The sequence below is a fragment of the Momordica charantia genome (genome assembly GCF_013281855.1).
Source record: "Momordica charantia cultivar OHB3-1 chromosome 2 unlocalized genomic scaffold, Mcharantia_2.0 BLBB01000002.1, whole genome shotgun sequence".
NCBI lineage: Eukaryota > Viridiplantae > Streptophyta > Magnoliopsida > Cucurbitales > Cucurbitaceae > Momordica > Momordica charantia.
In genome coordinates, this window is record NW_028275160.1 from 5,829,583 (window position 1) to 5,847,791 (window position 18,209).

At 34.5% G+C, this 18,209-nt stretch overlaps 2 protein-coding genes across 2 annotated transcripts; one reads left to right on the forward strand and one right to left on the reverse strand.

The window, feature by feature from the left end:
- Nucleotides 1–9,819: 9,819 nt before the first annotated feature.
- Nucleotides 9,820–12,496, forward strand: LOC111017121 (uncharacterized). The gene is made up of 3 exons (XM_022292810.2): nt 9,820–9,971; nt 10,141–11,787; nt 11,876–12,496. The coding sequence occupies exons 2-3, from the start codon at nt 10,331–10,333 to the stop codon at nt 12,138–12,140; spliced, it is 1,722 nt and encodes a 573-aa protein (XP_022148502.1). The 5' UTR covers nt 9,820–9,971; nt 10,141–10,330; the 3' UTR covers nt 12,141–12,496.
- Nucleotides 12,497–13,305: 809 nt separating this feature from the next.
- Nucleotides 13,306–14,984, reverse strand: LOC148212715 (zinc finger (C2H2 type) family protein). Its single transcript, XM_088120484.1, has one exon. It carries the CDS (start codon nt 14,796–14,798, stop codon nt 13,623–13,625), a length of 1,176 nt encoding a protein of 391 aa, XP_087976610.1. The 5' UTR covers nt 14,799–14,984; the 3' UTR covers nt 13,306–13,622.
- Between the last annotated feature and the right edge of the window lie 3,225 nt (nt 14,985–18,209).

Here is an 18,209-nt window from a genome sequence, read left to right on the forward strand (position 1 = left end):
GCATAATTGTCCCTTGTGGAAAGACGTCATACACTATATTTAAACTCTAGAAAGAGATAATATTAACTAAATTTTTTACCCAAGGTATCTTAAGGACACGATTTGATTCTTTATAATAGTTATTAATATTTAAAGGTGCACGTTGTTGATATAGGTACTTACTATTAATTTTGTAGATTTTTCTTAACCATGCTTTTATGACATCAGGATTTATCTTATTTGAGTGTGGGGTCGGTTCATTAATGTATTATTCCTCCCTACTCGAGTGTCATGTAAGCTAAGGAATCAATAATTCGGTCTGGTTCAATTCAAATCACTACCTCGCTAATCTTCGAAAAGTTCACTCAATTTGACATCAACCCTTTGATTAGGTTAAAAATATATAACACATGGCAAAATGATCTCTGGCTAAATGATTTGAATGCATTGGAAAATTGAAAATTATTTATCGCTAATATTCAATCCAATAACGTTCACACAATTTGAGATGAACCCTGGATAATCATCCGGGCACTATCTGAGGTTAAATAATATATTTGTCATAAATTTCTCTAAAGTCATTAATGACTTAGTGGTGGATATGACCTAAATTGAAAGGAAGGTATAGAGTTTGAATCCTATTAAATGCAAGTTATTATTTTTTTTGTTTTTTTTATATTTTTTTAATCTAAAATGTTTTCAAATTTTATTTTAAATTAAAACTATTGTATTTTCTTAAAAAAATCTATTTTTTAAATTAAAAATATTTTAAAATTGTATTCTTTATTTAAACTAATAATTTATACTTTTATATCCGTTAATTATATTTTTTAATAAACTATAAATTTATTTTTTATTTTTGTTTTATATTTTTTAACTTAAAATATTTTGATAATTTATTCTTTATTAAAAGCTATTATATTTTATTAAAGAAAAAAAATCTATTTTTTAAATTAAAAATATTTTGAAACTTTATTTAAGCCTTTATGGTCAGTTTGAAGTTTGCACTATATACTGATGCTCATGCTATAGTTGGGAGGCCCTGTTAAGAATCCTACGTTGATAAAAGAAGGTACCTTACATGGTGGAACCTCATAAATATTAATAGGTACACCCTGGAACATTCACCAATGAGCCACATCTTTTGATAATTACCAATCCCAGAACTAACCATTAGGTACTTTAACATTTTTTTGCTGGGTTAAAGATTTTTTGTTGCTAAATGTAACGGCCTAAGTGCTAAACTATTGACCCTGCTTGTTCGGATGGGTGTTCACCCCAAGGTATTCCTGGACCACATGCATACATCCATAAGTAACTTAGTGCAAATGTTAGTGCGTTTAGCATATGAGTTACATTCCATATCCAACCTTTTTTATTATATTTACAATAGCTCTTTTTTTTTTCCATAGTGATTATCACAAGCCTATGTTAACAACACTTTTTCAATAATGACCTATATTCAAAGCGAGGATGCCTCTTTACCGTGGTTTTGCATAGTCTTGTAAAGGAAGAAAGGGTGTTTTATTTACCTACTTTTTTGAGTGATTATAAATATTTTTATTGAGAATTTTATCAACTAGATATAATATTTATGGTCACTGTTACTATGATAGTCACATAGCTTACTTTTTACCAATTTTGTGAGAGACCGAGGCCAAATTGAAGACCTCCCCCTTATTATCTTCCTTGCCAACATCCTCCACCTCATGTTAACTACTCTTGAAACTACAAATGACGTGCCCACCTGCATCCACGAACTCCAGGTTACTTTCTCGTTTTGTGGTCATTGGAACAAAAACTTTCTCCATTGAAGTTGATTAAAGATACAGAGGAAGCCGAGCAAAAATCATTGAAACTTCAAGATATTGATCCTTCTTCGTATCTATACACTAGTCTTCACTGGTGAAAAATAGAGGTTAGTAAGTGAGATGTTGACTATATTATACGTCCGAGTGTCAGCCCTTATTTGAGTCCAGTAATCTTTGTGAAAAAGGATGGTAGTTGGAAATTTTGTGTCGATTATAAAGCGTTGAACAATGCAACAGTGCCAGATAAATTTCTCAGAAGAGTTGCTAGATGAGCTTCATGGTTCAAAGATTTACTTGAAAATAGATTTCAAATCTAGTTACCATCATATTAAGGTGGCTAAAGAAGATGTCCCAAATTACATGTTGTATTCAATGGGGAACATTTTACTACTGTTTCATATCCTAGGAGTTAGCAGGTATGTAGAGCTCGGGAGGGTGATTTCTACCCTCCACCATTAGGTTGTTCATTTCTTGTTGTTCTATTGGAATCAAAGTTTTTTTTTTTCTTAAAGAAAAAAACAAGCTCACTAATATTTGATTTATTATTTTTTCAGATGTCAGTTTAGGAAAAAAGTCTTTAGAAATTGTTGGAAGTATATGGAGATTATTGTGATAAATGTTTCGAAGGCCAATTGACTATGAACGATTACTTTGGACAAATCTCATGTAAAGTTTTGATGCTTTGCTATGAGTTTAAAATCTGTTATAACTTTTTCTTTTCTTTTTCTTGAGAGGGTACAAATTAGGGTTTCTGTATTTATTATTATTATTATTATTATTTAAATATTGAAAATAAAAGGCGTGGTGGGCTGGACTGGAAGTGGAGTGTGAACTTGGGCGGCTGGGCCTTTAAATTAATGGTTGAGTTGGGCTGTAAGAGGATGAAAGAGGGCACCGAGTCCATTTTGGGAATTTTTTTTTTGAGTTTTATGTAATTTAAAAAAAATAGTTAAAAAAACCGTGTTGTAATAATTTAGAATTTGATTTGAAAATAAGTCTTCTGTTTTTTTTTTGTTCTTTTTTAATCTACAAATCAGTTAAAAAAAACACAGTTAGGGCTATTTTGTTTTTTCTTTAGTTGAGTCAAATTTAATCCTAATGATTTAATTTTATCAAAGTAAAACTATTAACTTGAATAACTAATAGTTTAGGCATTGGTATTTTGCCTTTTTTTCTTTTAAATAAGAGGCTCAAGCAATTCCCTATCGTCTAGGACGTGGTCTAATAACAATTTGACATCACCATGAAGTGGGATATTATTTTCAATTTTACTGTTAAATTGAGGCGCACATATGTCAATTTGTCATTGGATATAATCAATAAGTACACTTTTTTGGGGCTATACATGAATAGCAACTTTTTAACATTTTTTTTAAAGAAAATTGCCAAAATTTTTTGTTTGAATGAAATGACCATCAACTCATTAAATCACACACTATTTCATCTCATTGTTGAAATACAAAAGCACCCTTTTTACATATTTTATGATTTCTTAACATAAGAATGAGAAAAAGTTTAAGATTGAAAATAACATGTCAACAGTAATCAAATGTTTTTAAAGTAAATACTAATTTGAATAAAAATTAATTTTCAGATGTTTTAAGGAATAATGCGTGGAATAGTTTTCCAATGTTCATAATTATAGTGTAGATCTAAGGAAGCAAGGAACATTAATGTATATTTTTTAATGAGAACGAAATAAATGTATTTACAGTATATAATAGTGCACGTATCCTATAGTGACAACAAATTTGTTAAATATATATAAAAAATAATGTAAACTAAAATATACCCATAGAATGTAGACATTATTTAACTCACAATCCATTTATACACTTCTTCAATCAATAACTTTCCATAATAGTCTAGAACATGCAAAATAGCAAAATGTTGTTCTCGTCTCTCTCTTGTATCAACAACTATTTAAATATTGGAATAGACCTCTCGTAGCCACCATTTTACACATAATTAATTACTTAAACCTACCATACATAAAATTTATATAATATATACTTTTTTTTTTATATAGCTCGAGTCTTTTTTATTCTTTTATTAGCAGATGATACAATCATCGATACTTTGAGTGGAAATAAGTGTTTTGTCTGTTGAACTACACTCAAATTAGCTCAAATCAATTGTAGTGTCGTATTTGAAACAAGTAGATAGCGTCTCCTCCAACTTATGTTGTCTCTTTTCCTCTAACTAACTACATTTAAAAAAAGAAAAGAGAAGACATATACACTTTTTTTTTTATTTTAATGTAGAACTCCCTAAGATATCATTTTAAAAGCGATACAATAAACTTCAATATTATTTATTTTTAATCAAAGCGAGCATAGCTCAGCGGTAATTGACATATATCTCAAACTATTTAGAGATTCTGAGTTTGATCTCACATCCTCACTTGTTGTACTAAAAAAAAATATGTATATATATATATATAACATTGGAAGTGTGAAAACGAAAACTATTAATTTATTAACTAGTTGAATAGGTTTAATTCAGTCTCAAATTAACAAGATATACATATACTACTGCTAAATAGAAATGATTTGCTAACTTGATTCAAATTTTGGTCTTCTATTATAGACTCTATTTCTTCGGTAAAAAAACGTGAATGAAATATTTAACATTTGACTTCATTGAAGATAAATGGACACCTATTTTACTAAGATATGGTTCGACTCCCATATACTTGAACTTTTAAGCACTTAATTTCATGTAACTCAACAATCGGGATTTTCTAAAGAAACAAAATGGAACAAAACAACATAAACTACCCCTTGAAATCAATATACGAAATCTACATTATTATTTTATGAACATACAAATTATAGGGTGACGTGGCATAAAGCGGTTGGAATATTAGACAAGTGGCGGTCCACTGGGCAGTGCTCAACGATGGCAACTTCTCCCATTTGCCTCAAGATATTTTCGCTGCATCAAATTCTTGGACCAAAATATCCCCAACTTATCCAATCCACCCAATAACCCACGATTTTTTCCTTTTTTCTGTTTTTAATTTCAATTTCTAAATTTAAACTCTAAACTCCAATATGCAATACGATTAATATTCTCAATCATTTAAAATTTTATATTGTTAAAATTTGTGACTGGCTACCAACGTCTTTTAAGTGGACAATACAATTTTTGCAAATGTTTGTTCTTCGGTTGTTTCTAAGTTTGATGTCCTCTATTTGTTTGGTTTCGTGACTAAGTTGGAGTATTTTTTTATAACTAAGTTTGGGCTTTCGGATAACCATTTTTATAAATTGTAATGATAAGTTTGATGAAATGTTTAACATGCGCATAGTTCAACTAGTTAAAAATTTGGAGATTCGAATCGTCGCGCTAAACTAACGCTAATGAAATAGATAGTTTAGGTTAAAATTGACTCACCCATCAAAATTTAAGAATAAAAATTAAACATTTTTTTCAAAATAAAATATTATCTCATAAAATTAGTTGGAAAAATGGATAAAAGTGGGAGGCATAAGAGTAATTTTAAATATGGGGGAGTGGATGAGGAGATAAGGAGATTGGCGTAGCATAGGCGTCGGGGAGTCGGTGTCGCATTAGAGGGCCATGTGCATAATTGGCTTCCCTCTCTTTTTGCTTTTGGTTTCGCTTTTACCTTCTGTCTATTTCTCTTTGATGCTTATAATTGAAAATCAATTCAATTGGCTAAGATATCAGTAATTTTTTTTAATAAAGGGTAGGTTTAAATCTAAAAATAAAATTGCCAATTAAAAAATTGAAGCAATTTTGATGGTGATGGTTAAAAAACCTTTTGAATAGGTAATCTATATCTAAGAAAAATGACTACAAAAAGTTGTGCAATGTGTTGTCGAAGAAGGAAGGTGAGAGAAATAAAGAAGAGGACCATATGATTTATTGTTATTTTGTTTTCCAATTGAGCTCAGCTTGAATAGACTCGGGCGATGGTTTTAAAGTCATAAAATGAAGTATTTAAAATTTTCAATGATAAAAAATTAAAAGTTAAAAGTTGATTTTGTATTTAATTTTCTATTTTTAAAAAAATTACTTGTTTTTGTATAATCTTATTAGTAAATTTGTCACGAAATCATATTAAAATTTTTGGGCCAAATTTCAAAAACAAAAAACAATTTTTTTTTTGTCAAAATTTAGCCTGTATTTTGAAAATGCCATTAAAACTATATAGGTAAAATAATAATAAAAAAAAACTCTTTTTAAAACATAAAATTAAAAGTAAAATAATTATTAAACAAGGTTTAGAAAAATTTAGAAATAAAGTGGAGTTCATATAACAAAGGGCTAAATCAAGTAGATTTTATTAGTTCCTTCGAACCAAAAAAAAAAAAAAAAGTAAAATTTGTTAGTAAATAAATAAATAAAAGGGGGAATATTTTGAAAGGGTACGTGGTTGATTGAAGGGCCCCCTCAATAACATAAACATAACGAAAATAATAGCAATACCATTTTTATGGTGAATAAAGGTTTTTTTATTTTAATTATTCTTTTGGCGTTTAATTGAATGGAATTTCACTTACTGATATGGAAGATAGGCATATAATTTGGATCTTTCCCTTTGATTTTTTCTAACATTTTTTCTATTTATTATTTTCTATTTTTATTTGTAAATAACGCCTTGGCCAATGACGCCTTTGTTTTCAAAAAACAACGTATGGCAAAAGACGTGCTTGGGCGGTTCTATGTGCCCGGATCCACTGCTTCAAACCGACAGTCAAAAAGCCATTTTTTCTTATTTTTAATATACTTTTAGTTCCCAACTCCACCTCCTTAGTCCTTTCTAACCTTTTTTTCTCTGTTGATGCCGATTTTTGAGCGAGGTTCATGTAGGTATCATGTATGCCTTTATCTAAAAAAATATGGTGTTTGTATGCATATAAATCTTATATTGATGTAGGGCTGATCGGTTGAATGTATTCCTATGCTTAAGTTAGAATTCAAGTAAGAAACAAACGGGTATAAAACATAAAGAATAAGAGGTTAGTAATAATCTTACGAGTGAGAGTCTGCTTGGGAGTAGTGTGTCGAATCCTCACCAAGAGTTGTGTGGGGAAACACGACTTACCTTCATTAGGGTTCTTCTCTTTCTTATATATGGAGAGAGAGATCGATTCGAGAGGGAGGTTCCCCCTCATCTTAGACAAAGTAGGAAAGTGATATGTCGCTCCAGATATTAGACCTTATAGTTTGTTACATTTCATCTTCTATTTTGTAAGTGTAATATGTCTAAGTATATATTTACTCTCATGACTTAATACCAAGAATCCATGGAGACCACCAACATTTTATGCTTCTTGATGTATTGCAGACGATGGGTGCGACAACATCTTGAGTGGTCGCAAGGTGCCAGCACCCTGCCCACTTCCTGTGAATATAGGGGAACAAAATTCTCCTGTTATGAAAAAATTATTTGTCATTTCATTTACAAAATAAAATGAGACAGTGAAGGTAACAATAAACAATAAACAAGTTTAATATTAAAAAAAAACCATCATCGAACAAATAATTTCAAGTTACAATAAACAATAAATAAGAATTAATCATCAAAAGTTGATGAATTCGAATTTCCCGACTTAATTGTTGTATTAAAAGAAATTATTGGGTCAAAATAAAAATAAAAAAACACTACTTTCAAATAAAAAAATGACAAAACAATAGGCAAAAAAATAATAAAAATAATATCCTGATGGGCTGTTAAGGAGTATTAGTCAACGATTAAGTATATAATTATCCTGACGTGAAAAATAGGTTTTTGTGGATATAAAGTGAATTTATAGTCAATCGTGCTTATCCTCGACTTTGGCCGTACATGAATATGATGAGTTCATATATACGTGAGGCTGGCTTTTTATTTTTATTTATTATTATTTTTTTTAATCTTTTTTTCAAACATTTAATATAAGGAAATACACAAGAATTAATCCATAAGATTGGTTTCTTTCTAAACTCATTCCTTCTCCGTTTATTCTTTAAAATCAGTCTAATATTCATTTGCGAAAAATAAAAATAATCAGTCTAATATTTTAACTATTATAAATGTTTTAATTATTATTTACGTAGGGAATAAATCCTGTTTTTGTTTTTTCCGTTGTATTTAAAAGTATATATTTTGAGAGTAATACCAACATGTTGATAGGAGTGAAGCTACAAAGACTCTTTAACATGTTAACTTTTTTGTATATAATATATTTCAAATCTAATAATTTAGGAAATTGGTAAATTAAAATACAACTACAAAATCTTAAACATTTTATATAGACTTTTTGAATTACAATAAATTAATTTTCTGTGTGCTTATATTTCATACAAATAAGAGAGAATAGGGATTAAAAAAAAAAAAACTCTCAGTGATCAACACAAAATATATCTACAAAATTTCACTAAATTTGTATTGTTGTGTATTTATGTTTAAAAAAACTTACATTTTTTTATTCTCAAAATTTACCAGCTATGTATTTTAGTATATTGTATTTCAAATGTTTTGTTGCACTGAAGTAAACTCCTAACTTTGCATAAAACTTTAATTTAATTCTTCATTCAAATTTCAATTGCATTCAACATAAGTTTTACGTCATATTTATGTTCTAATAAACCCCATCAATTAAACCTGCTACTACATTTGAAAACAAAAGACATAAGATTTATGTCAAACATACTACGAAAATTAAGAAGAAAGTAAAAAATTTGTATGAAAATTTGAAAATCAAAACATAATATTTTAACTACGATTAAAAAAGAGAGAGAGTATAAATGATCATATATTCTACCAAGAAAAAAAAACAGGTTAGACTCAATCTCTAGTAATAAAACAATCAACACAAGTTTTCACATCAATTTAATTCATAAAAAAAAAAAAGCGACAGAATTTCAAAATAATTTAATAGATGGTATCCTAAGTTTTAAATTAACGATACTTAAACAAATGTTTTATATTCGATGTGACATAATTTATTTTCTAAAGTGCAGCTAGATAAAGAAAAAGGCATGATTTTTTTGGGTTACATATTTTCTAAAGTGATTATGGAAGCTTCTGAAAATTTTAATCTTAATTATTTAAACGAGAAAATGGACTTCCAACCGTAATCACAGAAAAGCCGTCGTTTTCTTTATCTTTATAATTTTTTTCTTCTTTTTTGGGCAAATACATTAGACAACCAATCGTGATTTGCTTACTTAATATTAACGAAATTAAATAAAAACAACATTTAAAACATCTGTTGGTTTCTTTGTTATTATAGCTTCCAATTCAAAGATATAATATTTATTTTAATACCAAACAATAGAGAATTTTTAATCTTTATACCTTCATTTTTTCCAAATTTAATTTTAATTTTGATCGGACAATAACATCATATACTTTTTAAATTAAATTAGAAATTTATTCACAAATCAGTTAAAACACTAAAAACTAAGTAAAAATATGCACCAAATCTAACTACAAAGACTGGACTGGTATATTTTTTAAAGGAAAAAAAAAACAAAAAAGAAAAACCAAAATGATTATGGTTTCCAAAACACCCAAAGGCCAAAGAGTAGGAGCGATTTTTATTTATTTGGTTCAGAAAAGAAAGATCCTAAAAGAAGGGGAGAAAACAACACTATTTGACCGACACGTGTAGGGAAAGCAAGCAAGAAAGTCGGTGGTGTCACGGTTTTACGAGCTGTAATATTAATGGAGGGAAACACGTGGCAGGTCCAGAGCGGCCACAACAGATCCAAATTACCCGTGAAGCAAGCCGCTTTGGGCTGACAAATAGCGATAAGGGAGTGGTTTCTCGGAACCCTTTCAAAGTAGCTACTGACCCGGCCCCACCATCCATTAGTGTTTCTTTCCAAAGAAACTGACCGGTTACCGATACTGCCCATTCCCCTTTCCCACTGTAAAAGTCCCGCGATTCACACCGCGTGATCTTGATGTTGTTGTTTACTCGGCTGCTAGCGGGAGATTTTTTTTTTCTCTCTTTTTAATTTTTAAAATTTATTTTCCCCTTTTTCCCAATTTAGAAGCGCCGAGGAGCTCCTTCGTGTTGTTTTCTGCGTGTGTATATAAAGATATATCTTCTTTATATCTCTCTGCGACGCCTCTTCGTAACTCATAAGGGCTGAAGCTACGGTCGTGCTTCGTTTCCAGATTATCCGCTGCAAATCTTTGCTGCCGTTCTGTTTTCGGTCTGTGAATTTCGCTTTTGTACGGTTTTCTGATAGTTCGTTGAGTAATTGATCCGTTTTTGGAGAGAAACAACGTGTGTTTGGATTTTCTTTGCGAGTAGAGAGTTTGAGAGGTAGTATGTTTATTGGTTGAATTTCTTTATTGATTCGTTTTGTTTTTCTTGTTCAGGTTCTTGGAAAGGCGAAGATTCTGCGGGTTCGATTGTATTTTAACCAAGTTTTCGCTTGTATTGAGAGATTTCAGTGAAGAATCGCTCTGTTTTGTTCATTTTCAGATGCAGATGATGATGATGATTTGATCTCGTCTACTTGTGTCAAATTTTTGCTGTTTTCTTTTTTCTTTCACTTGAGGAATTAAAATGGGAGTGAAGGTAGCTACGACGTGTTTACAATGGTCGCAGCCTATCGTTCATCATTCTTCTTGTTACTTGCAAACCCTAGCCTCCACAGTTTCATCTCCTTCATCGGCGCGGCGGAACCGTAGCGATGGAGGAGCTCTGACGAGCCGGTGCGTTCATACGCTTGGTCGACCAGGTCTGCTCGGAATCCCGCTCGCGAAGTTTCAACGGTCTCGCTCTTGCTGCGGTATTAAGCCAAGAATTCAGACGATCAGAAGAGCTTGTAGTGCCAATTTGGATGGTTTCTCAGACGAAGAATTCTCCAAACAGATTCAAGATTTGGCGCTTAGATTTCAAATCTCCGCTGAGAACAGTATCGATGCGAACGCCGAGGGTATGGAATCGGTTTCCGATTCCGGAGTTGGTGAATTCAATAGTGCCGACTGTTCAGTACAAAATCAGATGCAAATCACACCACCTCAACTGGCTTCATCAGAACTTCCATGGCCAGAAATTCACGGAGAACCTGAAATAATTGCAGACGATATTGAGCGGAAGGCGAACAGCGTTGACTTTCCCCTGTCTCTTCGAATCTTAAAGAGGAAAATGCAATGGCACGAAGGAATCAGAGAAGCAAGAGAGTCCGCTTATTGTTCGGTAAAGAAAGCATTCTCCTCCATGGTTTTCATGATCCGAGAGCTCCATTGCTATTCATTAAAATTGAGAGAGATCCTCTTTTATGAAGATTTACAAGGCATTCTGAACCGAGTTGAGAAAGAGATGCACGCTTCGTTTGTATGGTTATTTCAACAAGTTTTCTCGCACACTCCAACTCTAATGGTGTACGTGATGATTCTCTTAGCGAATTTCACAGTCTATTCAATGGGAAACAATTCCGCAATTGCGGCTTCCTCATCTCCCGGCCCTTCTCTAACGCAGACGGTTGAGGAGGTTGTTCAACTCGATAACCGAAAGCATCAGAAATTTGATTCCTCCACAATCAAGACGTTTTCAGCGTCTACCTTCAACGGAAAAACAACTTTCATCGGCGGCAATGGCGGCGGCGGCGGAAAGGTCCGACCGATTGCCACTGGCACAGACGGCGACGGATTCAATCGATCCATCAATTACTCTACCGTGATACCAGACGGTGCTTCCCAGTTGTCCTCAATTGGAACGTCAACAGAAGAAGAGTCCATTTCAGGGGAAACCATCAAAGAAGAAGAGCTGTCTCGATGGAAATCAATTCTCGAAGAAGCGTCACAGATGCAATCTGCAGTGAGAAACGAAGCCATAGATGAAGACGTGATGAGGAGATTCGTATCGCCGGTGACGGCGAAGATCGAAGCGGACGATTACCCAGAGTATTTCAGAACAGAGCTTCTGTACCAAACAGGACTATCCCAAGACCCCAATAATCCCCTCCTCCTCTCCAATTACGCTCAATTTCTCTACCTCGTTGCTCATGATTACGACAGGTGAAGCCTTAAATTCCTTTCTATCATCCCGATTCTTCTTATCTCCATATTATGGCCATACTTTCTTAATTTGTGTAAATCTACACAGAGCGGAGGATTACTTCAAGAGGGCAGTGGCAATAGAACCGCATGACGCAGAGGCGTACAACAAGTACGCGACATTCTTATGGAAGGTGAGAAAGAATTTGTGGGCGGCGGAGGAGTCATTCCTCGAGACCATTTCTGCGGATCCTGCCAGCCCATTTTACGCTGCAAATTATGCCAATTTTCTATGGAACAGTGGCGCTGAAGACACGTGCTTCCCCAACCCCACCTCTGGCGCTGCCGCTTCCAACTCCCCTGAAGACGCCTAATTGGGGAAATTTGTAAACCCCCAAAAAACAAAGGAAAAGAAAAATACAAATAAACGGAAGGATAATGAAATCGAAAAAAGGATTCAATGGTGCTGCAATGGTAGGCGTCATGGTTGATCAGAAACAGGATTTTGGCGGCTCTTGGAATGGAACTGTAAGTTTCCTCTTTCCTCTCCTCCTTTCTCTCTCTCGTGTAGATTTTTACCCTATGTGGGCGCCATTTTCAGATGGCCAAGTGTAATTATTCTTTCTTTCTTCCTTTTTCCCTCTTTGACAAAATATCAGTCTCTGAATAGAAAAAAAAAACGGTAATTAATGAGATATGAGAATATAAGTTTACATGGTCTTCTTTTCCAGTGTTTGACTGCGCTATCTTTCTTCAACGGTGATCTGAATGCCAATGATAAAAGCATTTGTTGTGTTTTAATGGAAAAACATGTTATATGAAATGCGGTTGATGTTGTGACACAATGGACTGGATAATGTTTTTTTTTTATAGCAATTTTTTTAAGTAGCTAAAAGATGAAATAGTTGATGATATATATATATAGGCAAATTTGCTCAATCATCTCTATGATATATTATCGTAAAGTTTTTGTTGTTTTTTTAGTACAAGTTTTTACAGAGCCGCCAAAATAAAGTTCCTTACGTTGAGTCCAGAACGACCATAATGTTGTTACCCATGGCCCAATGGTCTTTCAAAATAAACTTTGGGCCTGTACGGCCCGCATTGCCATCATATCTGGGCTTCCCTACTTCACTGGCCGAAAATTTGCCCCAAATTTGTAATATGGTTTCTCGAACAACACTTTACAAGATCAATCATTTAAATTCGATGGTTGATTTTCACCCATTAAATTACAATAAAGTTGTGTACTTTGGTAAGTAATAACTTCATAATTGAACCCACTTAAATGAATTTTCAATTCTTAGATTATATTTTAAATTTACAAGAGTACCATTAAATCACTATCACTAAATTAATGACAACATGACTTAAAAGAAAATGCCAAATTTTATTATGATGAGTGTTGTCTCAAGTACCATAATTTTACGGAACCAAATAATACAACGATAAAGGAGAGAAAATTTTGCTATTAAGATTAGAGAGTGTATCTCTAATACCATTTTTGTCTTGATATTATCTCAAGAACATACCAGGAGCTAAAATAAGTAGAGCATTCAATATTTATTTATTGCACTTGTAAATACTATATAGTCACTATTTCTCTTCTCACCTCGTTACCCTTTAATACACTAATGCTATGTGTTGGTGAAGGTTTGACTCACAGTCAAATGGTACGGAATTGGGCGAATAAACAATTTATAATTTACAGACGAGTTCATTGAAAAAAAAAAAGGCTAAAACACCACCATCCATCATCATTACCACACATCACATCACATCATATGTTACCATCAAACGACAGAAAAAAAATCGAATCAACCAATTAAACGGCAACCGCACGATCTCTCGAGTCCTCAGATTTGGTAGACGATCGCGAAGCAGGGGAGCACAGCTCTCGGATTGAAGACCAATAGCTCTTCTTCGTCCAACGTGGTTTGGGCCCCACTCCCACTCCTCCCGACGACGGAGTCGAATCCGCCGCCGCCGCCATCCTTCTCCGGCTCTTCCGCGTCGCACCCGACCCGACCCGCCACGACCCGGCAAACCAACATCGCCCGCTTCACGTTCATGAACTTGAACTCCTCTTCCACGTCCTCGGGGATGGCCACGTGTGCCCTCCAGCTGGTCGACAGCGTGGAAATTCCGTCCAACTTGTGGGAGAATCCCGATTTGATTATACCGCAGACGCTGCAGAATTGCTGCCCGCAAATACTGGAATTCCCATTCTGCCCTAAATCGCACAGAAACATGGAGCAGTGGAACCTCAGGAGCTCGTTCCCGTCGGCGATGCAACGCTCGTCCCGCCGCTTTACGCCGCCGTTCCGCGCCGCTTTGGCCTTCACCGACTCTCTGTACTCCTCGAATCGGGAGAGAATCTTCTGGCTGTTGTGGATTTTGAGGATTCGAACGATTTTAGGGCTTTTTTCTCTGCTCGTCCATCCGGTTTCGAATATGATCCGGACGATGTTCTTGCCGGAATCCGAATCGGCGAGCTCCGACACGGCGTGCTTCGCCGATTGGTGCTGCTCGAGTAATTGAGGCCTGGGGAAAATCTCGCCGCATGCCGTGCAGGGGAAGATGTCGTTGCGGAGGGGAAAGAATTGATTCTCCGCCGTGATCATGTCGGAATCCTGAGAGGCTCCGCCGGAAGGACTCTTGTTGGGAGTTTCCGACGGCGGAATCGGAATCTGAATCTCCGGCTGGATCAGCGTGACGATCGAGTGCTGCGACGACCTGGCCGGAGTGGAGGGGCGAGTCGTTTCGATTGCCATTTTGCAGGTTTTGGAGGAGAAGATTCGTTTGAGAAATGAAATGGAGGAGGAGAGGGCTTTGTGTGGCTTGAGACACGACGGCGTCGGAGCCGGAGCAGGGCTGGAAACAGGGGAGACTCTGCGCTTCTTGGAGGGCTGGTTCCGGTGGCGGCGGCGGTGATCGGCGGAGGTTAGAAGGAAGCAGCCGACATGGACAATAAGGAGTAAAAGAGCAAGAAATTTAGTGGAGAAAGATCCGGCAGTTGGCGCCATAATCATCAAGGATGAAAGGAAACTAAAAAGAGAGCTGATGAAGCTCAAATCGGTGAGGTATCTACGCCATTGAAGAAGGTGATGCAGAGAAATTTGGAGAAATTTTGAGCAATGAAGTAGAATGGAAAAAGACAGCGGAGGAAAGTGAATCAAAGGGGAAGATTGGGAAAAGCTAATGTCGGAGTGTGGGGGCAACACAAGAATAAAGCTAATAAAGAGTAGGTGTAACGCAACTTCATACCTCAGCTCTGCTCTTTGTATAATTAATAATAGTACTAAATTGTTTTTTAAATTCAACATTTTCTCCAAAATTTCAAGTTTGTTTCTATGATCTGGCTTGTAACTTATAAAATTGGACTAAATTACTGGGATTAAAATGAAATTAAACATAAATCAAAGAGACCAAATCGGAAGGTGTTAAAATTATTTGGATGGAATTTGTAATTTAACTTTGAAAAATAAAATGGTTATTTGAAGATTAAAGCAATTTCTCTTTGTTCTTCTTCCTGGAAGGATTTACGTATTATTTTTTAGTGGTACTTTATGTAATAATTAATCTCGCCTAATCAGAACGGTGCACTCTGAGCAGTCGGACGCGCACGTGCTGGTGGCACGTTCTGCGGCCAAATCCACTGGGAATGCTGCATACAATTCATGTAATTTATTTATTTTCCGAAATTTGATGAAAATTACTTCATTAATTGACTGACATATGCATGAGTGATTGTTCTTCGGCTTTGGCCCTCTTCCAATGAGAATCCAAAGTCCCTAAATGTTGGGTTTCTGCTTGGTTTTGTTCTCTTTTTTGTCTTCTTTCTGCACAGCTTTTTCCAAAATAATTTTCACCTAGCCACTTGTATTATTCGTATTATTGTATCTTGCTAAACTTAACACCTCCAATCTTTTTAAATCTTAATTTTTGACCAAATATTCATTTGAACTTATTGTTAGATTTATTATTAGAAATTGTGAGTGCCATAGAACTTGTCATAGAAATACAAAAACGGCATCGTCCACTTCTTACAATCCGGATTGAACCTTTGGATAGGTTTTGCAAGAACAACAACAATAGCTAGTACATAGTACAATAGAATTTCTTGGTACGGCTCTCATATTGTCTAACGACGACTTAATTGATGAGATGAGTAATACATATATTTTATAAATTATATTAGGTTCGTAGATATTTTTAACATGAGATTCTTAACTGAATCATTTTTCTATCGAATATCATTCGACTTTTCCTGATCATAGTATTCTATATGTTGGAGACAAACAGAGCTCTAATTCAAGATACGAGACCTTTCTTTTCATCTTGGACGTGTTTGAGCCGATGTCGAGACACACGTGCCATCCTGATATAATCCCATATGTTCAGGTTGATTTTGCCCCATAACACATCTTAAATATATTGAATATAAAAACGTGAAACTACTCTATATTTTTCAGATTTTACGTTAAGGAATATATATATTTATATAAATAACGGCGGGTGATATCCACTTTTACAAAAGGCGGCCGCCAGTTAAAAAGCCGCTGCCGTCCAGCGCATCCTACCCTTTCAGTTTTGACATTTAAAGTCAAATAGTTGCATACGTGGACCAATCACACGTTTCCAAAGTCCGCCGGCGCTCCCGGGGTTTACGGTCACCGTCACGTACCCAAAATTTCAACCGGGTAATTCACAGCGATCTCTAGCAGTTTTCGTTCAATTTATCGGCGTTATCTCGCGAGATGCCGTATGTGTACGGGCTGAGTTTCATAATGCAGATGTGGGCTCCGGCCCATAAAGAAAATGAATGTGGGCCACATGATTTAAACAGGTAAATTGGTGTTATTGCTTTTGGATGTGGGCCTTCAAAATCATCTCTACGGCCTATTAAAATATTCCAAATAAGAATTTTAAATCTTCCTTTTGGATTAAACTATGCCACCAAATGTTGAATGCGTCTGTCCTTTAATTTAATTTAAACTTTTGAAACCACTCTGTCCTTTAATAAACCACCAGAATATTGGGGTCCCCAAACAGGAATATAGGAAAAGGCTGTATCTGATTAATAACTCTTCAATTTAGACAAATAAAAGCTATCTTTTTATTATTATTAGTTATTAGTTTTAAAGGCTGTAAAAGGTGTGAACTTTTTTTTTTAATTTTTTTTAATATACATCGTGGAGTATGACAGAGGATAATTAGTGTTGAGGGAGAAATTCGAGTAGAACATGCATCGATTACAGAAAGCGACAACGAGACGCGAGACCACAAACGATTAGCATCATACGCTGCACACGCGTATGGACATGTCGCCACCACCACTCTACAAGCCAGACGTCGAAGACTGTAGCTTGCAACCTACAGTCGTAAGGGGACAAATCTGCAGGTGAAGACACTATCCACTAATTGTTGGGAACGTCCGTCCCTCCGTTAGGGCCTCGCACAACGCGACCTGCCCCTACACTTCTAACCGTCATCCTTCCTTGTCTGTCCACCGTGCCCATAAAAGGGAAGGATCCCATAACCACCAAGTAAATGAAAAAAATTGTCATTGAAATCTTAATGTGTCTACTCCTACTTCATCTTACTCCGATTACTGACTTGAGCGTCGAAGTACATTAGACAATACACCGCAACGTCGAGTTTTCTGGTTGCAGACTCATTTTGTTATCGGTGAGCACCTCTGAAGGACATGTAGACCTCTCTTAGTTAGTTTTTTTTCCTCCCCTAAAAGTTTGAACCAATTTGTAAAAGAGAAAATAGCCGAATCTGTAAATAGCATACAAATGAAACCTTCGCTGAAGAGTGGTTGAAAAGTGAATATCGATTCAATTGGTATGACAGTAGAATATTGTGAAAATTTGAGATTCATATACGGTCAAATTTTAAAAGAATTATAATAATGAAATTTACAATCAAGTACTTTTTTTTTGTCTGCTCGTTTTGATTTTTTCTCGTACTCGTATATAATAATTAATTTTACAGCATTATTGTGCATTACTAAAATAAATTGCATGTTTCAAAGCCTAGTGGTGGAATGTCACTAAAGGGTTATTTATTTATTTATTTTTGTGTATATATTTTCAAATTTTAGTATTCCACTGGATAATAACATTAATTAATTAAAAAACAAAGCAGAGTTGATTGTGGCTAATTTAGTGTGTTTTTATGTATTTGAAATCTCAAGTCAAATTAAGAAATGAATATTATAAATGTTAAAATTTATTAGCAAACAAATAGTAAAAGTTGGGTTATTTTTAATTTAATTTATTATTGTGTATACTTTCAAAATTGGGTTGTTTGTTTATTTAATAAAATCAAATAGTCAAAATTACAAGAAAAATAATTGCAGCAAAATAGGCTTCGTGTTTTAAATAATAAATTAACGAAGTAGCAAATTTCTTGAGTTTGGTTTGGTTATTTTA